Source organism: Onychomys torridus, chromosome 7 (assembly GCF_903995425.1).
Source record: "Onychomys torridus chromosome 7, mOncTor1.1, whole genome shotgun sequence".
NCBI lineage: Eukaryota > Metazoa > Chordata > Mammalia > Rodentia > Cricetidae > Onychomys > Onychomys torridus.
The window spans coordinates 88,359,562-88,385,101 of NC_050449.1; the positions used below are offsets into that span (position 1 = coordinate 88,359,562).

At 41.5% G+C, this 25,540-nt stretch overlaps 1 protein-coding gene across 4 annotated transcripts in view; it reads right to left on the minus strand.

Moving 5' to 3' along the window:
• The window catches only part of Pls1 (plastin 1), a 96,482-nt gene that overhangs the window by 18,307 nt on the left and 52,635 nt on the right, over positions 1-25,540 (minus strand). For 3 of the 4 annotated variants that reach the window (XM_036194357.1, XM_036194356.1, XM_036194355.1), the window contains exons 2-11: positions 24,514-24,618; positions 15,597-15,760; positions 14,170-14,299; positions 12,644-12,776; positions 10,706-10,787; positions 4,985-5,150; positions 4,762-4,904; positions 2,769-2,864; positions 1,887-2,082; positions 1,350-1,370 (exon numbers count right to left, since the gene is read on the minus strand). In XM_036194357.1, coding sequence (XP_036050250.1) covers positions 1,350-1,370; positions 1,887-2,082; positions 2,769-2,864; positions 4,762-4,904; positions 4,985-5,150; positions 10,706-10,787; positions 12,644-12,776; positions 14,170-14,299; positions 15,597-15,760; positions 24,514-24,583 — 1,201 coding nt within the window. In that variant the 5' untranslated portion in view covers positions 24,584-24,618. The remainder of the gene's footprint in view (positions 1-1,349; positions 1,371-1,886; positions 2,083-2,768; positions 2,865-4,761; positions 4,905-4,984; positions 5,151-10,705; positions 10,788-12,643; positions 12,777-14,169; positions 14,300-15,596; positions 15,761-24,513; positions 24,619-25,540) is intronic. The other variant, XM_036194354.1, reaches the window with a different exon arrangement.

Consider the following 25,540-nt stretch of genomic DNA (forward strand, 5'->3'; position numbering starts at 1 on the left):
ACAGCCAGAGTCAAATACATTACTGGTAGCTGTGTCAGAACATACATATGTTCTAGAGAAAGATGATTGGTAAATATTTCCCACAGTATCCTAACAAGGATAGGGAATACTCGAGGAAATATGTAGCAACTGTGTTCACACTGAAAACTCTCAAAAGCATGCTGAACACTGGCATAGGAGCCCACACATGACAGAGGAGAGCGAGCAAGCTGGAAAAGGCATTTAGCAAAGAATTCAGTGACTATAAAAAGCAGATCATTTTTAATATGCCACTCTAAACAATGCCTTCTGTTGTAAGACACAGAGGGATTTTGAAGTTTTCCAGACTCAAAAACAAAAGTTTTCCTTTTTGACTTAATTTTTAAAGTTCTAGTTTTTCTGTCCCTCATTTTTTTTCTTTGCTTAAAAAAAGGAAATCTCCGTTTTTGACATTTCCCTTCTCAATTATGTATCTTTGTGAGGAATACAGTCCTCATTTGGCAGGGCTCTCACAGAGTGCAGTAGATTAAACATCTAGCTCAAACTCCCTTTCACTGAGATCCAGGCCTTGTGATGCTGGAATGCTGAAGGGGTAGGACACTGGAACTCTAGCTGTGGCAGCCCAAGAAGAAAGACTGACTGACCCCCTCTCTCTCACTGGGGAGGACAGCAAGAACAGTCTGCCAAGAGGGCACTCTGTAACATTCAATTCTCATTTCCCAAAGCAGGGCACCTAAGCCTTCGGGTTAGCTCTCCCTCAGACAGCCAACAAGGCTGCCACTGTTTTGACTCTTCGTTTTCGTGTTAATGGTGTCCACGTGGCTGAGGGTGTGAAAATGGGAGAAAGTGGAAGAGAGTCTGGGTGACAGAGATGAGGAGAAAGAACTAGTTATTGAGGATGTTTTTTGTCTTTAAGACAATTCATATATTGTAAGTGTCAATGACATTTAGAATATGCAACATAAATAATATGAGACAAATTATGTTGTAAACTATAAATAAATCCTTTCAAAGACAGATAAAAAATTAAGATTTCTCATAGGAGAGAGGTAAAGACTTTACATCTTCAAATTATGAAGTCTAATTGTCAAAACTAGTTTCTAATATGTTTACCACAATATCCCATTGTTAAAGAAGGCAAATTAGGTAGAGTGTACATAATCAAAGCCTTGCTCTACTTAATAATTTCATTTGCATTTCTTGCTTGTAGTCACTCATTTTAAAGGATTTTAAAGGTATATTAAGACAACATAGCATGAAAATGCAAAACAATAAATATCAACCCAGATGGAAAGTATAAATGCCACTAATAAAAGGAAAATTCAGAATGAATATATTTATAGAATATAGAAAAGTACTAAATACAGTACCTACATTAGGAGGGGTCAAATCTGCATTTCATGAAGCAAAACAGGAAAGTATTATATTATGAGACAGATAACAACCACCTATACACAATAATTAATGAATATGATACTTTTTCATATACTCTAAAAACATTAAAAAGAACACTAATAAAGTCAAACTTGTTTCAAAGGCAAAAATGCTATCAAGAATGACTTCTCCTAATAGATAATTCATTTTCTATATTGGTGGCAGAGCTATGTCACAGATCATTTGTGAGAATCCTTTAAATGACTGATAGTTTTCATGTAACTCTTCTGGAGACATGGCAGGTTAGTAAGAGTTACTTGGCATTTTCTCACAACAAACCCAGCAGTCACATCTTGTAACTTGAACTTTCTGTGACTGCACACGTACACACACACACACACACACACACACACACACACACACATACACACACACAACTGCATCTCCCACCACAGTCCCCTACCCAGGACAGTGAAATAGGACAGTACCACAAAAGAAACGCAGTAAGTCAACTCAAGGCAGAAAGAACGTACCTTCCAATAAATTGATATCAATGTCATTATTCTCAGGCTTGTGTAGGCATGGGTATGTGTTAAAGAGATTCGCTACAAAGGCTAGATTTAGCTTGGGGTTTCCTGAAACCACATCTGCAGGAGTAACAAACTGCCTGCAGCCAAGCTTATCTGCTTCCTGAAGCATGAATCCAGCACGCTTCAGGTCGTTTTTCTCCTAAACAAGGAAACAAAGCAAAAATGGTCAATATCAAACTTTTACTGACATAATTTTTTAGCTATACTATTTACAAGGAATTGTATTTCCACAAGTGCATCAAATAATAGCAGAATGTGAAATAATTACAAATCAACCTCCCATTTTATTTTAAATACTTTAAGGTCTCTGGGGGGGGGGGCGGCTAGAGAGATGGCTCAGAGATTAAGAGCACCAGCTGTTCTTCTAGAGGACCTGTGTTCAGTTCCCAGCTCCTACACGGAGGTTACAACTATCTGTAACTCTGGTTCCAGGGCATCCAACGCCCTCTTCTGGCCTCTAAAGGTACCAGGAACTTCCATGGTGTTCAGAGGGCAGGAAGAGAAGGAAGAAGAAAGGAAGAGGGGGAGGGAGGAGGGGAGAAAGAGAGAGTGTGTTATGCTATAAATCGCTGCCCTCACTACTCAAATTCAGAGTTAAAAAAGTAGAACAGATGAGTCAGGAGGAGTTGGGGGAGTGGATGGTTACTGTTGGATGGGAACAGTTTCACAACGAGATGAAGAGAAGCCCTTGAGAAAGACTGTAGTGATGGTTACAAAGAACTGTGGATGACTGAATAGCACTGAACTATACACTCAGAAATGACCATTGTTCTATCGTGTGTACTATTGCTACAGTATAAAACTAGTTTTAGAAAAATCACTTACATTAAATCCTGATAGATCAATGGCAATGGCAGGTTCACCATCTCGGTCACCTTTAGGAGCAATCTGATTAAGCAGATGAAAATAGGCTTTTGAGTCCTTCAAGAAAAAAAAAAAAGACAATAGCATTTTTAAATGAATAAAACATGAAATAAGTTTAGGTGAAAAGTGTTCTCATCTCAAAACAAAACAGTGCATTAAACACCTTAGTGCATCATTACCCAGCCATTCCTGAACACACAATACTACTTTATACTTCCGGCTTCTAGTAATGCTCTTATACCCCGGAGCTCCTAGCAATGCTGTCCCCTATACCTGGAAGCCCCTCCCCTTACCTATTCCATGTGTCTACATCCCCAAGCATCAGAGTCGTCTAGGCTCAAGTCAAGCATTTACTCTGGAAAGACTTCGCTGGCCTCTCTAGACCAAACCAATGCCTCCCCTAAATTATACTGCACCCTTCCCATCTCTATACATGTGACCTTGTTAGATTACATCATCTAATTTAGTTATCTCCAAAGATGGCTGCTATATTTTTTCTCCAAACAAACAGCAGGAGGCAGAGGCCATTTCCCTTCCTTCTTATTTAGGCTGGCCTGGCTATTCACACAGAACACTGTGAATATTCTGGGGATTTCAAGCTCCAAATCCCAAGGAGCCTCTGGTTCCTCCCTCTTGAAGTTAACCTCTACCTAAAATGTCCAACTATCTGATATTCTCAGAGTGTGGGGAAGCCCAAGCTAGCCATATGGAACGGCCTGGCAGAAGAGTGTCGAGACACAGGACCAATGCCTTTGTGTGTTTTTCAGATCAGACAAACTGACAACTGATCCCAGCCAGAAGACAAATGTAGAGTAGAGCCATCAGCGTACAAAATTATGAGGAATACCAAATCATTGTTTTAAGCCAGTATAGTCTGCATAGTTTGCTAGGTCTAATTGGTCAACTTCTCAAAAGCCAGCCTTCACACTGCCATGCCGGTGTAATGTCAGGAAAGTCTTCATAAGTATCTGAATGAACTGAACAGAATTTTAAGGAGATTCAGACTAATAAGCTTTGAAAACAGTAGTTAATGCCCAAAAGCAGAGAAAACTATGTCACCATAGTGGCAAAATATGACTGAAGTTATATTTAAAGAGGAAATATGAATAAAAGACAGCACTATTCTATTTTTTTTTTCTAGCTCATTTTGGAAAAAATAAATCAAAGGGAAGAAAAGTCACAGGGTTGCAGTTTGGCAGGGCCCATGCCAGCATGACCTCGGGAAAGTTACTGGGAAGTGGAAGTGGATGTTACAGTTTCCTCCACAAGGTCCTGCAATAGAGAGGAAAGTGTTTCCAAGCTCCTCCGGTTAGGAGACACACCATAAGATGCCATAGTCAACTGATCCCACAACCTCAGACAATTTGACTTTCTACTAGCTGCTTATTAGCAAAATGGGAGGAAGAGAGCCGAACCCACAGGGCTCCAGTCCAACAAACAGATGCAGTAATTCCTAGTTCATTATAATCCAGTGGGCCAGTGACGGGGGAAAACGCTTCCATCTGTTAAAGCTAGCGTCCCCTTAATCTCACAGCCAGTGGTTAAGTCTTATTTTTAAAAGTCAATAAATCAGTGTATTATTTTAAAAGATTTTTGTGAATTTAATTGGAAGTATCTAACTCAGACAGGAAAAGATAAACCCTCATCTTTCATCCCAAGCATCTTTGTGGATTCAGATTTAAGTCTGAACCCCCTATTTCTTATAGCCCACACCCCTATTTCATTGTAAAAAATCTGAATGTTAAAATCTAACCCCTGAGCCAGTGAGATGGCTCGGTGGGTCATGTACTTGCTGCACTCGGAAGCCTGGTGTCCCGAGTTCCAGAGGCAGGACACACGTGGTGGGAGAGAATCAACTCCCACAGTTTGTCTTCTGGCTGCCACACACATATTGGGACATATGCTCCCCATCAAAATAAGAAGAAGAAGAATATAATTTTTCAAAAATCTAAACCTTAATGTCCTGGCTGAAGTTGTTGATGGTGCGCCACCCTGCGTTGGTCAGATGGTAGTTCACCCAGCGCAGCAGCAACTCCTCAGGAGTAAGCTTCATCAGCTCCTCTAGCTCCTCCCCTTCACTTAGCAATGCAATCAAGGCTAAGAGGGAAACATGGAGATGTCAGCGCTTCCTTCAGGGGCTGTCTACACCTGAAGAGTAATGTAGTTGGTGATCTTACCTTCATTCCTAGAAATCTCGATATCAGCAAAAAGACCGACCTTGATGATCTGCCAGAGCAGCCCCAAGACCAAGTGAGGCTTCCCCTCTTTGAGGTCCTGTGCACCAATGTTGACCACAGTACAGCCAATGGCCGAGGCAGAATTCAGGGCTAGGTTCAGATTTTCCTGAATTGCCAAAAGAAATACACAAGTGAGGAAATATTTCTAAAGTCTTATCCACAGTTGTAACAAGTGATTGGAAAGAAAATTCAGATTTTTAAACGTAATATTTACAAAACTAGACTATGACTAGTAGTGGTAAAATTCACATGGTGAACTGTCATGTAGACAGGCCAACGAATGTCAGAGCTCCATCTTTAGTCCACACCCTCTGCAAGCACCCTCTTCAAGCTCTGTGGCTGTACATCCTCTTGGTTATAACTGCTGTGCATTCTAAATGCACCTCAAACTCAAAACGTCCAGAATACTGTTTTGCTTGCCATTCTTCCCCAATCTTCCTACCGTCCCTGTTAACGTCAGTTCTCACTGACCTACTGTCTCGGTTGCTGGGTAAAAGCTTTAATCTTGCTGCCTTTCTTCCCAAGCCAGAAGCCCAAGCAGGGCCTTTGCTCCTCCTGGCCTTCCACAGCCAGGTACCAATTTCTATCAATAATCAGAGGTATTTACCTCTAAAACCGTATCTTTCTCCTGTTTTTGAATGGCCAATCTCACATTTCCCCTGCCCACCCTGTTGTCAGCAGAGCTCTAATATCAGTTGTCCCAAAGAAATACAGATCGAGGCTAATCATCGGGTTTAAAACCTTTCATACGTTTCCCGTCAGCACCATTACTCACATTCCCTCATTCTCCATCGCTCTGGTACTTTCTTGCTCTCTCTACTCAAACTGTACAGGACCTGTGATTCTGAGTCAGTCCTCTCCTCTCACTATGTGGAAGATCCATTTCAGTTAGTCAGGCTTGGCGGCAAGCACCTTTACCTGATGAGCCGTCTTGCTGGTCTACCCAGTTGCTTGAAAATTCTGCTCAAACACATCTAATGTGCATTCTTCTCCGAACATCCTACACAAAACAGCATCACCTCACACACACTGTACTCTTCCCGATTTTACTCCTTTCTCTCTAAAATATTAAATATTACCAGCCAAGCAAGGTGGTACATGCCTGCAATCTAATACTTGGGAAGTAGAGACAAGAGGAGTTCAAGGCCAGCCTTAGCTACAAAGCAAGGTCAAGACCTGCTGATTGACATGAGTTATTGTCTCAAAAACCAAAGCAACAAACGAACAAAAAAGACAAAACAATCCTCAGACCCATTCACATGAACAAGGTAATGCAATGCAATATTAATATACCTAATTGCTTCTTGTTACAGCTCCTCCAGTTGAGAATTATTTTATATTTTTTCAGTGCTAGGGTTTAAACACTGGCATTCACTCATGCTAGGCCAACATTCTACCTCAGAATCCCACTCCCTGTACCAGTTAAGTGTGAGCCCTTTAACAGAAAAAGCTTTGATCTATTGGAGTCTTTCCCCAAGCCACCAGGCATGAGTTATGTACCCAATAAACATTTACTGAGTAAACAGATGAATGGGTAGGAGTGAACAAGGCATGGAGGGAAAGGAGATGGTCAAGTTTGAATACTTAGTAGGCCAGTGAGAAGCTTTCAGGAACCGACTGTGGCCTCATTTTCACCTGTGTGGAGAAAGCCTCTTTCCTTGGTGTATGTCACTCTCAACATTGCATGCCCACTCATTACCTTAAACACATCTCCTCCTCTGAAGAGTCTCCACATACAAAATTGGCCACCCCTTTCCTGGATTCTTATGGTTTACATTGCATATGCACAAAGGAAATTATTAATACATTTATATAATATTTCACTTTTGAACATATTCTACTGGAATTTTCCTTTAGAAAGTTCAGCATTACTAGTTTATTAGGGTTGGGCAAGGAATCTTTATCTTTATAAAGTCTCTATTTAGAAGCATTTCTTTCAAGAATCAGATGTGCAATGAGGTTTCAAATTCAGGGAATTTTTCAAGTAACTCCTAAGATAGACCTTAAGATGAACAAAGCGAGATCTGATAAGCTACACCAAGGTTCAGTCTCATGCTTTCCAGAGATACTGCCATATGGCAGCAGCAACAACTTCATTATGTGCTGGTAACAACATAGGGGTTTTAGAGTGGAGTATTTCAGTGGCTTCCTGCTATAACACATGGCCATAATTGACCTTGCCAGCTCCAAGTCATCTACTAAATATCCCAAGGAACGACTAGTGATTAGAGTCAGGGTTTGGAATTGTGTTTGTAATAATGAAAGTTCTTGCCAGTATAGTTCTCCCCAAGGCACCAGCAGAACAAGAAAACCCTTCAACACCTTTAGAACCTCATAAATCGCTTCAAACAAAGCTGGAAGTGCTCCCAGTACCTGGCAAATACAGTAACTGGAGGCTTATAAAACATTTAATAGCTTCGGATGCTTTTAAACACCCAACGTCAGATCAATACAGTTTTCAAGACACATCCTCTCTGCAAATTTAGGCTTGACCACTGATGGTTTCCTAGCTTCTCTTTCCAGAGTATAAAGAATGCTTGTTGACTTGTGACTCCCCAGAAGGCATCAGCAAGGGGGAAGAACTGGGTTTGCAATGATTACAACAAACTTAATTTTACAATAACACATTCCATATTTGTTGACACCATGAAGTTGTGTTCAAAAGAAGTATGCAAGCACATTAAATTGATTGTAGTCATTACTAAGAGTCACAACTTTTTACTACTGTTCTCGGTCTGGACACTGACCCCCCACCCCACTTTGTCTACATAGGCATGGCATCTGCTCCACTCCACAGGCATGAACTGACTGGTCCTCTGTCTTCATTAATGTGATTTTTTTTTCTTCCAAGATTCTTTTCCATAGGCACTGCCTAAAAGATCTATTAAAAAGATCTCCTTAGAGCTAAGAATCTTTTGATTTCTCACTTCAGAACTTCCCCATTGCTTCTGCCTATAAGTCTCACATTGTCATATTGATACCTTTATCCAGTCTGAATCAGGATCCTCTCCCCACTTCCTACATCTTAAACCATACACAAATCCTCAGATTCAGCCTTCACCCTCCCAGGTCCAAGACACTATAAAGGCTTTGTAGATGGGGATTTCCTCTTATTTCAAGAAGCTGCAAACCCAGTTGTTGGTCTATCAACAGGTTTTGATGGTAATACGAGCGTGTTAGTTTTATATCCACCATACATCACTGTCATCCTCCATGCTTCAGGAAGCATGGCATCACATAAACGCACTGTCATAAGGTGGGAAAGGTAGTATCACAATCTTGTCTAATGAAACAAATAAATTTGCTTTTTTGGGGGGACAGGGGAAACTAGTAGTAGCACTTGTTTTATTGGTTTGTTGAAGGTGGGTCTCAGTGTAACCTAGACAGTCCCCAAACCTGTTATCCTCTTCCTCACACTCCAGAGTGCACCAGCACCCCAACAGTAATTCTCTAGAATACAGCTTCTGCTCTAGACTCTAAAATCTCAAACAACCAAGGCAGATTTAACATCCACGGTAATACTTTTCCCAAAGTTCCCACACTTGTCTCATTTTTACATCACTATTCTCAAGCATCCTAAAAGCTTAGACTAATAATTGCATAGGAAAAATAATCCTCTAAAAACAAAACTATATGATATTTAGCCCCTCAGCTCCATTCTGGGGCTACTATGACATACAGAGTATTTTATGTTACTTAATGTACTTCACACACGTGTACAGGAAGAACAAACAGTAAGTTTACAAAAACACAGGAAAGACTGAATTCCAGGTTCAGTGCCATAAAAACGTACGACTCTAAAGCAGAAGGCAAGTGTGAACATTTCCAGTATTTATGCTCATTAACTGAAAAGTCTGTCACAAAATGTGAGAGAAAATAATCTTTTGGCGACCATGTTGGAAACAGTCTTCTAGAATGGTATTTCTAGTAGTGGATACAACATCATTGGCCTGTTATCAAGGAAGGGGCAGGAAAGCCTCCTGCTCAGCACCCAGTTTTCCATTTCTCAAGGATGACAATAATGGGGAACGCCTTTCCAGTTCCAAAAACAGCTGTGTCACTGCGATAAGCTCATCGCTTCCTTTAGACAGAATGTAACACAATTTTAGCAAAATCAAGGATTGCACACTGCTGATCTGCAAAATCATAGTCTATATACCTCATTATGAAACTTCAGGAAGAGTCAGGGAATAATTCACATAATGCATTTGTTATTGTTCTTTCTTTGTTTAGTTGGTTGGTTTTGAGACAAGATCTCTATGTCATGCTGGCTGGCCTGGAACTCAGAGATCCACCTGCTTCTGCCCTTTGAGTGCTGAGATTGAAAGTATGCACCATGGGCTGGAGAGATAGCTCAGAGGTTAAGGGCATTGGCAGCTCTTCCAGAGGTCCTGAGTTCAATTCCCAGTAACCACATGGTGGCTCACAACCATCTGTAATGAGATCTGGTGCTCTCTTCTGCCGTGCAGACATGCAGGCAGGCAGAACACTGTATACATAATAAATAAGTTTTTTTAAAAAAGAAAGTATGCACCATAATGCTTAGCCCCATGTGATAAATTTTAAACAAAATACTTGGTGAATATTAATTATTATGCTTAGCAATTTTGGAAGGGGAAATTGGCATCTATAAATTCAGACTTTGATAAAGCCTCTAAAGAACCATTAGTACAGGAAGAATAAACACTTTATGGAACTAGTAAAACGTGACCTTACTGCACAAAGTTCGTTCTTTCTTTCTTTCTTTCTTTCTTTCTTTCTTTCTTTCTTTCTTTCTTCCTTCCTTCCTTCCTTCCTTCCTTCCTTTCTTTCTTTCTTTCTTTCTTTCTTTCTTTCTTTCTTTCTTTCCCCCCCCCCCTCTCTCTCATTTAGTTTTTCAATACAGGTTTTCTCTGTGTAGCCCTGGCTGCCCTAGAACTCACTCTGTAGACCAGGCTGGCCTTGAATTCACAGAGATCCGCCTGCCTCTGCCTCCCGAGTGCTGAGATTAAAGGCGTGCGCCACCATTCCCAGCTCACCGATCCCAGCTCACAGTGTTCTCTTTCAACATGTAACTCTTGATTGGGTTAGCATGCTGTGTGCCCTATGCACAATCTTCAGTGTAAAAGAAAAGAAAGGAGTCGGGATAAGGAGGAGAGGATGGAAGGTGGAAAGGAAAGAGGGAGGAAGGAAAATGAATAGACACTGGCATCAAATAAACGATCATCAATAAAAGAACAAGTGTAATGTAAGTTGAATACTATTAACTTCAATAAAGAAACATCCAAACTACTTAAAATCTTAATTTATTTTATTATAAAACACAGTTGATTTTTTATTTAATAAAAAATAATGGGCAGGGCTAGCCAGGCATGGTGGCCCAGCACTCAGAAGGCAGAGGCAGGTGGATCTCTCTGAGTTCGAGGCCAGCCTGGTCTACAAAGAGAGATCCAGAAAAGCCAAACTATACAGAGAAACCCTGTCTTGAAAAACCAAAAAAAAAAAAAGGGGGGGGGTGAGCAAGACTATGGCTCAATTGGCAGAACACTTGCCTTGCAATCAAGAGGCCCTGGGTTCGATTCACAACACTGAAAATTGTTTTAAATGGCAAATTTTCTTCACGTTCCCAACAGCACTAGATGTGTTTTGGCCCAGTCTCATATTAGCAGCCAGAGTACTCACAGAAACTGTGAATGGAGTGAGCTTCTTCTTATTGATGGCTCTTTCATCAATCGTATCAGGTTCAGATAAGTTGATCATTTTGCTGAGGAGAAAGCAGGACTCATTTAGAGGAAAATTCCTAGAAATGTTAATGCACTGGGGCAAGCAGTCAGATTAGTCACTTTTGAAGAGGAACAGTAAGTAGCCCTTCTATTTTATTGAGGTACAGTTCATGTCAGGAGCTTCAACGGAAAACCTCCAACATAGTCCCTGTCCTGAAGCACACCTGCTCTCTCCACAGCATCCACCTGCACTTTCTGCATCTGTTCTGAAGCACACCTGCTCTCTCCACAGCATCCACCTGTGCTTTCTGCACCTGTCCTGAAGCACACCTGCACTCTCCACAGTAACCACCTGCACTTTCTGCATCTGTCCTGAAGCACACCTGCTCTCTCCACAGCATCCACCTGCACTTTCTGCATCTGTCCTGAAGCACACCTGATCTCTCCACAGCATCCACCTGCGCTTTCTGCACCTGTCCTGAAGCACACCTGCTCTCTCCACAGTAACCACCTGTGCTTTCTGATATGAGTCTTCACCAGGTGGTCATTAATATTGGCGTCCTAAAATTTAAACAAATTCTGAAACAGCCTACTTTCACAGAAATCAAGAGACTGTTGTCTCAGTAGTGAAAGAACAGAACCCTTGATTGAAGACTTCAATAATTTAGACATTTTAAAAAGAAAGAATATGGATTTTGTCTCTATGGCTCAGAATACTGTTTATCTTTGAAAACTAACATAGAAAGTATAGATTTGATTCATAGACATTTTCTACAAGTTGAAGGAAGAGACAAAAAGTTATAAATGGAGGCTGATGTATATTTATTTATTTTGTTGGAGTGGCTTTTCAAGACAGGGTTTCTCTATGTAGCTTTGGAGCCTGTCCTGGAACTAGCTCTGTATTCCAGGCTGGCCTGGAATAGGTATATTTTATAGATACCGATTTCCTATACTTGTGGGTAGGTTTGGGGATTTTGTTTCCTTTTTAAGTAAACATACACACAAACAATAACATTAACACTGAAGAAAAATAAGCCATGGCACTGAATTAACAACAGGGGATATGTGTATTTGTGATATGTTTTCTACTTTGGAAGTGTACTATATATTTTTTAATTAAAAAAACTTTAAAGACACCTGTGTTGTAAGAAGATGTATGCTGGGACTTAGTGATGAAAAGATGGCTCAGCAGGTAAGAGCACTTCCTGGTCTTGCAGAGGACCAGAGTTCAATTCCCAGCACCCACAAGGTGGTTCACGAGCATACATAACTACAGTTTCAGGGATCTGATTCCTTCTTCTGTCCTCCGCAAGCATCAAGCATGGGGGCGCGCGTGCGCACACAGACACAGACACAGACACACACACACACACACACACACACACACACACACACACACACACGGAAGAAATCGAATTTAAAATGTTTTCAGAAAGAAGTGTGCTGTGACTATATACATGTGGTATACATGACAGAGAGAAATGCACTCTCAGAAAGTTTACAGTGTAGGAAGCAAAACGGACTGAAAAGAGCCAAGGCTGCAATAAAATACTGTTTCGTTCAGGTTTAATGAAGGAGTATCTTCCTCCGTCTCCTCAGGCTCCTGACCCCGACAGCACTCTTTTATGGAGGAGTGAAAAGAAACCACATCACCATTTTGCAATGCATTAAAGGGTTCAGAAGCTTCCTGGCAGTATCATGGTAACAGATAAAAAAGACACTATAAAATAAAATATTATATTATGGGGGAAATTCTGAAAAGTACACAGTACTTAAATTTCTAGACAATCATTACTAACTCCAAAGAAAACAGATCTTCCAGATTGCAGTGCTCAGGGAATCCTCACCATGGGGGCAGTGAGAGCACACGGCTCCTATGACTAGATGTTCAACTCACCAAAGAAGGATGCCATCTGCAAGCGATTTGAAAAGGCTGCCATCGTTGGGGTTCATGGGCAGAAGATGGTTACAGTCTGGGTCATTCTCTAGAGCTTTGTTTATCCAGTTCACAAAAGCTACTTTTTCTTCCTCTGAAAACAGAAAATCTTGGTAGGCAAACTTCACAGTATTTATCACACTACAAGAACGTACTTGTTCATTTCTATTAAAAGATAATAAATGACACTATTAAAATACTACTGAGATACTCTCAAGGATTTAATACATGGAGAAAGGGGGATTTATTGCACTTTTTCACTCAACATGTTAGAAGGGAAGAAGAAAGGTATGCATCTTAAGTTAGTATAAAATGCATGTGGTTTGGGGGACTGGAGAGATGGCTTGGTGGTTAAGAGCACTGGCTGTTCTTCCAGAGGACCTGGGTTCAATCCCCAGCACCCATATGGCAGCTCACAATGTCTGTAACTCCAGTTCCAGGGGATCTGGCATCCTCACACAAGCATACATGCAGGCAAAACACCAGTGCACATAAACTAAAAATAAATAAATTTTTAAAAATGCATGTGGTTTGACGTTAAAATCTTTCCAACTGGGGCTGGAGAGATGGCTCAGAGGTTAAGAGCACTGACTGTTCTTCCAGAGGTCCTGAGTTCAATTCCCAGCAACCACATGGTGGCTCATAACTATCTGTAATGAGATCTGGTGCCCTCTTCTGGCCTGCAGGCAAACATGCTGTATACATAATAAGTAAATAAATCTTTAAAAAAAAAATCTTTCCAACTATGAACTGCTTCTAAAATCTCATGAATTAGAAACATATCACACACACACACACACACACACACACACACACACACACACACACACACGGAATTGCTGTTTCTGGAGCAAGGCTCTTGTCTAACATGCAGAAGGCTTATTAAAAGCGTTAATGCTGCTCTGGGTTTCAAACTGAGCAAATGATCCAGTGATCCTATCAGATTGGACACATCAGGCAACATACTCTCTACCCGCTTGATGGCTCGATGAAAACAGAATCAAGTATCTCTGCTCTTGGAAAACAGAAAGGAACAAATCCTTATCATAAGCCTCTCCATCATCCCTCGATCAGCTCTACAAGTCAAGCCTGCCATCATGGTGAGAAACCTGCTCAAAAGTGGTGATGAAAGCTTGGCCCAGCTAAGTGGTACAGTACTTCCCAAGTATGCACAGATACTGCAGACATCATAACTAAACCCATCCAGTGCTGAAATACAAACAGCATCTGCTTTGTTTCCAGTGCCTTTGACTTGACATATAGTAGGAACATACAGCTTTCAGTAATTCTGCTATTTTTTTCATGGTGGCAATGCTAAACTTGGGATATATTTAAATCTGATGTCACAGCAAAATCAATAATTTTTGCTTTTTTTCTCCCTCCAGTGGATATAAAATGATGGTATGAATCACAGTGGCAGCTTAGCCTGGATGACATGTGACACTTAGTAAGTGAATTAAGGACTAAAATTCGGAGAGGTAGATTACCTGAGTAGGAATGCTGGGTACCCTCGCTGGAAATGGATGACGTGCCCCCGATAGCAGTAATCCCTTCCCTCTTGTTAATTATTTTTCGGAACGTTTTGCTGATATCTTTGCTTTTTAACTCTTGCATTAGCTGGAATGTAAAACAAGTAAAATTAAGATTTTCTAGTGACATGAAGGATAGTCAATGCTTGCATTTATTTGAAATAACACCAACATAATATGAATTGGGTGTCCTCGTACTTAACACTTGTGTAAACAGATAATTCCGCCATTTTACCATTATATAAACTGGACTAATGTTTGTAACCCAACAACTGGAGCACATTACAACTGAGCTGAAACTGGATACACTGAAAATATTATTGACTAGCCAAGGTCTTTTATACTACAGCCCAAGAAATCACTGCAAGATGATGACTTTAAAATACTTTAGTGAAGGCGGACTGCTGCCTGAACATCAATCCATGTTCAAATACAAAGTCAGCTTTGTAGGAAATCCTAGAGGCTTACAAAGACAACTTCTCCCAGCTATTCACTGGGCTCTAGACACCAGCAAGGCTAAATTAAATCACTTCTCCATGCAATACCAGCCATGATTTTTTATGCGAATCTAATCAGATCACTTCATTCTTCCCACTTCAGAGACTACTTGTTGTGATTAGGATAAAAAACAAAGATCTGACATGGCCCTACAAGACCAGATTCCTGCTCACTTCCCCAGCTGTATTTCTTATCCCACTTCCTCAGCTCTGGCTGTTCTAATCATCTTTTACATTGCTTGAGAGATCCAGCATCTCCAATACCACAGAGTCTCAGGGCACATTGCCACTACCTGCTTCCCATCTTATTTGCCCCTCCTTTCCTATTTAACTTCTTCCTTCAGATGGCAGCTCCTCTTCACGGGTTGAAGGAGACTTCCCTGAGTCCCTGGGTCCTCCAGTCTCCCCTCAAGCTCACGGAGCCTGTGTTGTTCTACCCCAGCAGTCACCACAGCTGGCATTTCCATCCATTTGTGTGATGCTGCCTTCCCCACCCGTCCATACCACAAAGCAAGGACCATGTCTCTTTCTGCTCATCACAGTACTCACAAGGCCCCGAGCTCAAATATTTAATTAGTAGATAAAGAATATAAAACTAGAAGATTTATATTTTACGAAGACCTATTCAATTATGCTAACGGTCATTAATATTCAACTTAAATACAGTGATTCTCGGGCATGAACAACTATTATCTGAACTGGATTTCCATTCAATGTTCTCTTTTGCTCTATGATCCATGGAAGTTATTTTCACAATAGTGTTTGTTATTAGCATCATCACCATCATTTTGAAGGCAGTGCTTTGTCTGGCCTCTGCAGCTGGGTCAGACCAAAGTCTACTTGCAGCAAATGATCAATAACTTAGAAGAGTATTATTGGATTACTTACGGACACAAATTCTTCAAAACTGATCTTGCCATCTTTGTTGTTGTCGGCAACCACTAAAATTTTCTCCACAATCTCGCGCACCTTGTACCCAGGAAGAGGAAGACTTGCCTCCTTAAACAAGTCCTGAAGTTCATAGTCGCTGACATAGCCACTGTTGTCAATGTCTGTAAAAATACATGGTAAGCTGTCAAATGCAGGAAATCTAAAAGTTTGTTTCATGAGTGGTAGGAGCCTTTCTTCCAATACCAGAACAACACTGAGTACGTGTGAATTAGTTACTTCTCTTTTGCTATGATAGACACCACTTACAGAAGGAGACATTTATTTGGACTTACAGTTCCAAAGGGTTAAGAGTCCATCATGGCAGGAGCAGGTAATTGAGGGCTCACATACTGAATCATAAGCATGAAGGAGAGAGTGAACAAAAAACGGCCTGAGTCTCAAAGACTACCCTTAGCAACATATGTCATCCAGCAAGCCCACACCACCTACACCTTCCCAAACAGTGCTACCAACTGGGTACCAAGTATTCAAATGTCCAAGACGATGTGGGGCATCTCATTAAAACCATCACACTGTACAAAACACTTAATCAATACACATAATGAGTTCATATCACAAGTTTAGAGATCATGCATGTATTTTAAGTGTACGGTATGGCCAGAGCTTTGACAGAAAACTCAGTTTTGACAGTTGACTAAATTTCAGAGAAATAAGCCCAGGGAAGTGTTGGATATATATTAAAAGAAAAATATCAGCAAAGGTCAAGATGGAATAACCAACCAGACTTTATGCTGATAAATTTATGAAATGAATCTGTTGGCCCCACATTTCTTATAAAATATCTATCTGCAACATATAAAACATATGTAATCAACAGAACTAAACTCCTAAAAAATGTATATAATCACTTTTCTCTATGTTTTACTTTTGGTGACAGTTTATTTATTGATGTATCATGTATGTTCAATCATGTTTGATGACATCTTGAGATTAGGTGGTCAAGAAATTTTACCCCTATATTTGTACTTTTGGAAATAAATTTGTAAACCTTTCCTTGTTATCACTAAGATGGCCTTGGGCAGGTTGTAGGGTTCCCTAGAGACTGGGAGCACCTCTGAACTCAGACCAGAGATAACATAAAACAAATGTACAGAGTTGGCAACACATCAAGTTGCCAAGTTGGTTGTTCTGAATATGGCACGGGGTCACCTCATGCAGAATCTGTGATGCTAATTATCAGAGGCCAAAGTGCTAAGATTACACCAGATAACCACATATGTGATCTTTACATCAACTTGAGAAGATTCAGAGCCAGGCAACACACCTCTGAGTGTGTCGAGGAGGTGTTTCTGCAAAGTTTAACTGAGAAGGGAAGACCTAGCCCAACTGTGGCGGCCCCAGCCCAGAAGCTGAGGTCCCAGCTGAACAAAAGGAGAATGCGAACTGAACACCAGCACACACACCTTTATTAACGTCCTTCCTTTCATCTTATTTTACTTTTACATCTTGTACTTTTCTTCTCCTCTTTGTAATAATATTATTTTCACATTTAAACAAATTTTTTAACTTCACCTAATGCTCTTCATTAGTTTCTCTGACTGACACTGGAGTATGAGCTTTCAGGAGTAGGATGCCCAGTAAAAACATCCCCAAACAAAAAGAACAAATATCCAAACTATCAGCTGTGTCAGAGCAACAAAGAAACCAAAAAAGCAAGGCAAGATGGTGTCTCCAAAAGATCATAACTCGGGAGCTAGAGAGATGGCTCTGAGGTTAGGAGCACTGACTGTTCTTCCAGAGGACCTGAGTTCAATTCCCAGCAACCACATGGTGGCTCACAACCATCTATAATGAGATCTAGTGCCCTCTTCTAGCATGTAAGCAAACATGCAGACAGAACATAATAAATAAAATATATACATAATAAATAAAATACATAATAAACAAAAGATCATACTCCTCAACTACTGAATTCAAAGGTACTCAATTGGAGGTAATGCTGCATGAAGATCTCCTAAATTCACTAATAAAAATGCTCAAAGGAGGCTGGAGAGATGGCTCAGAGGTTAGGAGCACTGGTTGTTCTTCCAGAGGTCCTGAGTTCAATTCCCAGCAACCCTGTGGTGGCTCACAACCATCTGTAATGAGATCTGGTACCTTCTTCTGGCCTGCAGGCATACATGCAGGCAGAACACTGTATACATAATAAATAAATCAAAAAAAAAAAAAAAAAAAGTCAACGACCTCAAACAGGATTACAAAGAGGTGCAGGATAGGAAGGAAATCAGTTCAGAATACAGCATCACTGAGGACCAAGTCAAAACACTATGAGTCCATCACCCATGTATATAAAAAGTCAGAAACAAGAAAAAGAAAGTCAGCAAAAATATTAAGGGCTGGGGAGGACACTAAATGAACAGAAACTGTGGAAATTAAAACTTTATGAATGAAAAATACAGTGGAAAGCACCCATTGTCAACAGACTCAACCAAGCAGAAGAGAGAAAAGCAGGGATGGGTAACAATGTCGATACAGTACCCTAGTCAAACAATAACAAATAGGAGGAAGGAAGAGAATGACTGTAATGTCTAAGAACTCTAAGATAATGATCAAAAGATTAAAACTAATAATCGATAGAGTAGAAGAAACTCAGATAAAAATTGAAGATACAGAGAATCTATGTAATAGAATTATAACAGGCAATTTCTGAAGTCTATAAAAAGAAAAGGATATCTAAACACAAGCAAAGCAACACTGAGAACCCCCAGATAAGCATGACAATAGAAGAATGTCTCCTTAATATATTTTAGTCAAGATGTTAAAAATAAAATAATAAAAGCTGTAAGGAAAAAATACCAATTCATCTATAAAAGAAAACATATCAGAATAATATCTGATCTCTTACTGGTACTCCTAAAAGCCAGAGAACATGAAATGTCCCATTTTCAGCCCTTAAATAACTGCCAACCAAAAATGCTATGTCCAGCATAGCTATCATTTAAAATTGATAGAGAAATGGAAATTTTTCAAGACAAGCACAAATTAAGACAGTTCACTGACCATCAAGCCAGAAGAGTAAAAGTTACCTAAAGGAATACTAAGCAAGAGAGGAAGGAGGAGCTGGGCACTGGTGGCCCACACCTTTGATCCCAGCACTTGGGAGGCAGAGGCAGGCAAATCTGAGTTCAAGGCCAGGCTGGTCTACAGAGCGAGCTCCAGGACAGTCAGGGATGGAGAAACAGGACAGAGAAACCCTATCTTGAAGGGGGGGGGGGGGCAGGAGGAGGGAGGAAAAGAGAGAGCACAGGAAGAGTAATTTAATGAGAAAGAGAGATGAACAGAGGAGAATCTGCCTAGTTCAACACAGTAAGCCAGCAAACCCTACTACTAATAGGGCAGGGGGGGATCAAGAATCCAGTTAATCTGAGAATTAATTGGCAAACTCATGGGAATTACCAAACATCTTTAAATAATAACCTTAACTGGAAATAGTTCCATATCCCAAAAAAACGCAATCTAGCTGATCAGGTTAAAAAAATAAGATCCACCTAGGTGCCACGCCTGGCTCCACAGTGGTCTCCACTACAAAGACCAAATATGTGATGGAGAGATGGGGAAGAGAGAAGAGGTGGGAAAGAAAGAAGCAGAGAGTCTCGCACTCTGTGGAGAGAGGCGGAACTGGAGACTCGAGTGAGGAACAGGCTGGTGTGATTAGCCTGCGCTGCCACCTGAGGCCAAGGTGATGTCCATGACTGTGTTTCCACCAAAGGCTATTTGGATGTCTGTGATCTGAGCTGCTGTCTGAAGCCATGTTGATGTTGGAACTGCAGTGAGCTGGTTCCGCCCCTCATCTGTCACAGCTCTCAGGAGAGCTGGCCCCGCCCCTCATGGGGGAAGAGTACCACACACCACATCTAAGGCCTTAAGTAGACCCACCCCAACATCTACCCCACTTATGAGCTCCTGGAACACATGAAGGGGCCCGTCCAGAGGAGTCTGCGTGAGGGTCTAGCATTGATGATGGTGTACCAGAAGCCAGAGGCCTTGAACCAGACCAAACTACTCATTGTGATGAACAATTTCAAATAAAGCCGTTTGGGCAAAAGGGTACATTGCATGGCACACAGAAGTTCCCAATGCCACTATGACAAATGAATGTGTGATGGCGAGGGGGGGAAAGACAGAGGAGCAGAGTGGTACAAATACAGAGGAACTGGAGACATGACAGCTGTGACTGGTATGTGAGAGATGGCTGAGACTGACAGAGAAGCAGGCCGCTCGCTGCCTAGAGGGGTCGGCGAGATGTTTTATCTTTTTTTAATTTTCTTTTGTGAGAGAGGTTACAAGGGTGGATATGGAGGGACTGGGAAATGAGTGGGACTGGGGTGCATGTGTGAAATTCCAAAAGAATTAATTAAAAAACATATTTAAAAAACAAGATCCACCAGGGTTCTCCCATTGTGCTGTAAGCCTGTATTTAAGACCTCCTCCCTCCTTCAATAAAAGGCATTTGGCATTCAAAAAAAAAAAAAAAAAGAATAGGGGGTCAAGATCATGATGGGGAAACCCACACAGACAGCTGACTGGTGCTAGTTGGAGCTCACTGACTCTGGACTGACAGCTCGGGAACCTGCATGGGACCAAACTAGGCCCACTGAATGTGGGTGACAGTTGTGTGGCTTTATCTGTCTGTGGGGTCCCTGGAAGCAGGACCAGGACTTATCCCAGGTGCATGAACTGACTTTTTGGAGCCCGTTCCCTGTGGTAGGATACCTTGTTCAGCCTTGATACAATGGGGAGGGGCTAGGCTCTCCTTCAACTTGGTATGCCAGACTTTGTTGACTACCATGGGAGGCCTTACCCACTCTGAGGAGTGGATAGGGGTAGAGTGGGAGGGAGGTGAGGAGATGGGAGAGGGGGAGGGAGGGGGAGCTGGGGTTGGTATGTAAAATGGAAAAAAATTTTAATAAATAAATATATTAAATAAAAAAAACAAGATCCAATCATTTGCTATTTCCAAAAAAATCATAGCTCACTGGCAAAAAAGCATCCACAGACAGGCAGATGAAAGATGATGTCAACCTATCAAACACATAAGAAATCAAATACAAGCTGGCATAGCTACTTCAATGTCTGGTAAAGGAGATTTTAAACCAAGTTACTCAGAAGAGATCAAGAATGCAGCTACAAATTAATAAAGGGAACTATTCGTCAAGATGATAAAGGGATTTTATACAAATATATGATATATATATATATATATATATATATATATATATATGGAGAGAGAGAGAGAGAGAGAGAGAGAGAGAGAGAGAGAGAGACAGACAGACAGACAGACAGACACAGACACAGACACAGAGATAGAGACTGCATGCTGGGGTTCTCAGTTTCACAACACAGACACTAATAGCAGAAGTCAATTAGGTCCTGATACAATAATAGTAGAAGACTTCAATGCCCCCACTTAATTTTAGGTACATCCTCCAAACGAAATCAACAATAAAACACCAGAGTGACGTGTGACACCATAGGTCAAACAGACTTAGTGGTTATCTCATAACAGCTTTAAAAAACAAAAACAAAAACCTTAGAAATAAACCTAACCAAGGAGTCAAAAGACCTCTATAATGAAAACTCTGAAACTCTGAAGAACAAGTCTGGAGACACTACATGAAGGACAGACCTCTCATGCTTACGGATGGCAGAATTAATACTATAAAAATGACTAAATTGCTAAAAAAAATCTACATATTCAATGCAACCTCTATCAAAATTCCAATGACATTCTTCACAGAGCCAGAAAAAAAAAATCTTAAAATTCATATGGAAACACCAAACACTCCCAATATCCAAATCAACCCAAACAGAAGGAACAGTGCAGGAGGCCTTACAGCATCCCAAGCTATACTACAGAGCCAAAACAGCATGGTACTGGCACAAAAACAGACAAACAGACCGATAAGATGAAATCTAGGTCCCAGAAATAAACTCATACATCTATAGCCACCCAATCATTGACAATGGTGACAAAAAACATCGGAGAAAGATCCTGCTGGGAAAATAACATCACCATGTTAAAAAGAAAGAAAAAAATGTAGAGTCATCACTCACCCTGAACAAAAATCAATTCAAAGCAGATCGAATAACATGAGACCCCAGACGGAAATGATCAGTGGGAAACACAGGCAAACCACCCTGAGATAGGCAAGGGGCTTGAACATACATTTCTCCAGAGAAAGCACACAAGTCACCATACAATTGTTTCAACATCTGTCCTTACGTGGGGAATACAAAAGCACAACATGCTACTACTGGAACCTTTAAGGGTGGCAGAGCAAGTACTGGTGAGGATGAACAGCGGTGAGAACACCTGTGTCATGTGGACAGTGGAAAACAGCCAACTGTACACCAGAAAGTTAAATGAGGAGCTGCAGGATGACCCTGTGAGGCCACATGGGGAGTACACCCAGCGGTGACGGTGGGACGCGAGCAGGTATCTGTGTTTTCACAGCAAGGAAATAACCAGCAACGCAGATGGCAAAATGCTGTTGTGGGCACACACAATAGAACACTATCCGGGCTTTAAAGGGAAGAGAGTATGACACATGCTGCATCCTAAAGGCACAAAACCACAGATGCTGTATGGTTCTATTTGTGCAGGGTACCTAGAAGAGGAAAATTCAGACAGAAAGGAGAGTGGTAGTCTCCAGGGCTGGAGGAGAGGGGCGTAGGAGTGGCTGTCTAACAGATGTGGAGTTGAATGCAGGGGTGGGGGGGGGGGTGAGAAGGACCTCCAGGAAAGGATGGTGGGGGGATGAGAAGGACCTCCGGGAAAGGATGGTGGGGGGATGAAGACTCCGGGAAGGATGGTGGGGGGATGAGAAGGACCTCCGGGAAAGGATGGTGGGGGATGAGAAGGACCTCCAGGAAAGGATGGTGGGGGGATGAGAAGGACCTCCGGGAAAGGATGGTGGGGGGATGAGAAGGACCTCCGGGAAAGGATGGTGGGGGGATGAGAAGGACCTCCGGGAAAGGATGGTGGTACTGAATAATGTGATCCCACTGAACTGTACATTCACTTACACTCACGGTGGTCAAAACGGTCTGTGTGTTTTAACCCAGTTTGAAAAAGAAAACAGGACAGATATTTTTAAACTTCCCACTTTCCCCAGTGACCTCAAAATGCTCTCTCCAGCAAGGCTGCATAGGGGTGTTCTCTGTCGCTGAAGGAGCTGCTCATGCTTGCTCAGCTCAGGAGTCAGTCTATCTTGTCAAAAGCCGGTGAGTATGTACTCTGCTGGTACTAGTGGTTCCTCACAAAGCAAGCTATCTTGCTGTCCAAATTATTCCGTCAGTGGACTGTCTATTCAAAATACCATTAATTAAATATTACAGGATTATGTTTCCATGAGTCAGAAAGATTAAAGTCGGCACGCTCGACAAAGAAAACTGATTACTAACTCATTTCACTGAGGGCCGGGAAGGGTCTCTTTCATCAAAAGGCACCTGTAAAGCGACTATGATGCCAAACTGGCAGACATGTTTTTCATCACCTGGTTTTGGATGCCTAAAATAAGAAAGAATGGTCAATAACTGCCCAATTCTTGGCTTGAAAAAAACTGCCGAGCACCACAGACAATATTCTAAAACGTTTATTGCTGACAGCTTTCTTCAAATCGTGCCATATGCATGCAGTGTCACAGTGACGAAGGGGAACGCTTCCACTTCCATCTCCAGGCAGAAGGGCAAGGCACAGAGACTTTTTGTTTAGAAGTGCTTAATTACACACCAATGATGCATGAATCCCTTTTTGGAGACAAGCTAAGCTATATTTTTAACATTTATTATTATTGTATTCTAAGGTTCGTCCTACATGAATTTTAATCATCATTCGGGAGGCTGGTGAGAAATCCAAGAATGAGACCACCCATGAGCATGATATCTCTGCTCCACCACCTGACTTGTTTTCCACAAAGTGCTTCCTTACCCAAGAAGTCTGCTGAGGACAGGGGAAACACTGAGCTCAGCTTTCACAGAGGTCAGCTTTACTCGCATACATTTACAAACTAAGCCAAACAGTAATGAAAGAAAGAAAGAGAGAGAGAGAGAGAGAGAGGGAGGGAGGGAGGGAGGGAGGGGAGGGAGGGAGGGAGGGAGGGAGGGGAGGGAGGGAGGGAGGGAGGGAGGGGAGGGTGAGAGAGAGAGAGCGCGCGCGCAAGCCAGCGCAAGCAAGCAAGCAAGCAAAGGGGTGCTCACATTCTCTCACATTCTCCTTGTTTACCAGAGTTTTCAAAGGGGAAAGTGGGAAACTGAGGTTGTTCGAAAACAGAGAGGAAAGGGTTTCTAGAAAAGTACAAAGCTGCTAAGCTAATAATGTCAAAGACAAAACACGGGTGACTTCAGAGAGTGAAAGAAGAAAAAGGAGACAGTCGGTCTTTGAAAACAACACGGAGCTTTTAAAAAAGTGTGAACGGGAGGGGAAACGAGACATACAGCCTTCAAAAACAAAACTATTTTTAAATGGTCTGCATTAAGATAGAAAGTACTGTTGTCAGTGACAGAGCCACAAAGGCAGAGTTCGGTTTATACACAAGGAAGTGTTTCTGCATTTTCTTTTCTGTGATGAGGGATACCATGGAAAGTGTATTCAGTTACACTGTCATTCATTAACCTGGATTATCCTCTGTGCAGTCATGACCAAGAACTAAAGTCCAGTTCACCTAGAAATGCAAGCTCCTTGTTAGCTTATCTTTCAGAAAGAACGCAGTGAAACCCCAATTTAAAAAAAAAAAAGGAAAGGAATGCCCTTAAGGAGAGCTGAGTGGCAGCAGAAGTCAAAGGCGCGGCTCCATCCGTGAAGTCCGGCGGCAAACAGAACAGGAACACCATGGCTAGGTTTCCTGGAACTTACCTATTTTATTAAATGCTTCTTGTAGCTCCTCAAGCTCCTCTCGAGAAATGGTGGTGGTGCTGTTTTCCATCTTTAGATCAGAAAGGCTACTTCAGGTCTTTATATCTAGAAAGAATGTATTACCAAGAGAATATTAGCTCTCGGGAAACACTTGGCTAACGCATGTAAGGCATGGATGGAGGCAGCACCGTCTCTTCAAGAAGGTCTGGCTGACAAGGAACAAACAGCAGGGTCTCCTGGTGACACTTCCAGAACAGACCAGGAAATCACAACAGACTCAGTATCTGGGGGGGGGGCGAGGGGGGGGTATGAGGGGGTGAGCCTTGTTTTATCACACCTCATGCTTCTACAAGACATGAACCTTCTCAACAGTCTGTATATCATTTCCATTTATATTTTATCTGACTCTTTCAGGTTGAAGGAAACACAGCATTTGCAAATATGAAGAAAGTAAAACTTAATGACATGTAACAGCCACAAAAAGGGTTAGAGTGTGCCCGTGCAGAGATGAATTTATGGTTGAAATGTTCACCTTCAAAATGATCCAACCAGAGCCACATTCTTTCCCCTTCCCTGGGAGAGGTCTGTCCAGGTTAGTGGGGCCCTTCTCAGAATAGGGAAAACAAACTAAAAAGGAAAACAAAATGTGTAAAATTAAGCTATAAGAAAGTAAGAAGTGGGCTCAGTGGTTTTTGCAGAGACCCTGGGTTCAATTCTCAGCACCCATACTGAGTGGCTCACACCTGCGTGTAACCACAGTTCCAAGGGATCTAACACTCTCCTCCGCCTCTGCAAGTACTGCACACATATGGTTCATATACAAACAAGCAGGGGAACTTTACTTATTTACAAATAAATAAAAATAAGGAAAAAAAGATGGTGTTGATTGTAAAAAGTACACACAGAAATTTTAAATTATGTTCATCTTACTATCCAGAAATAGTACCTAATATCTTCTTTATCTTTTCTCAGATCCACTTTCTAAACACAGGTACCTCTGTGTAGGGGGGTGGTAGAATGTGAGCAT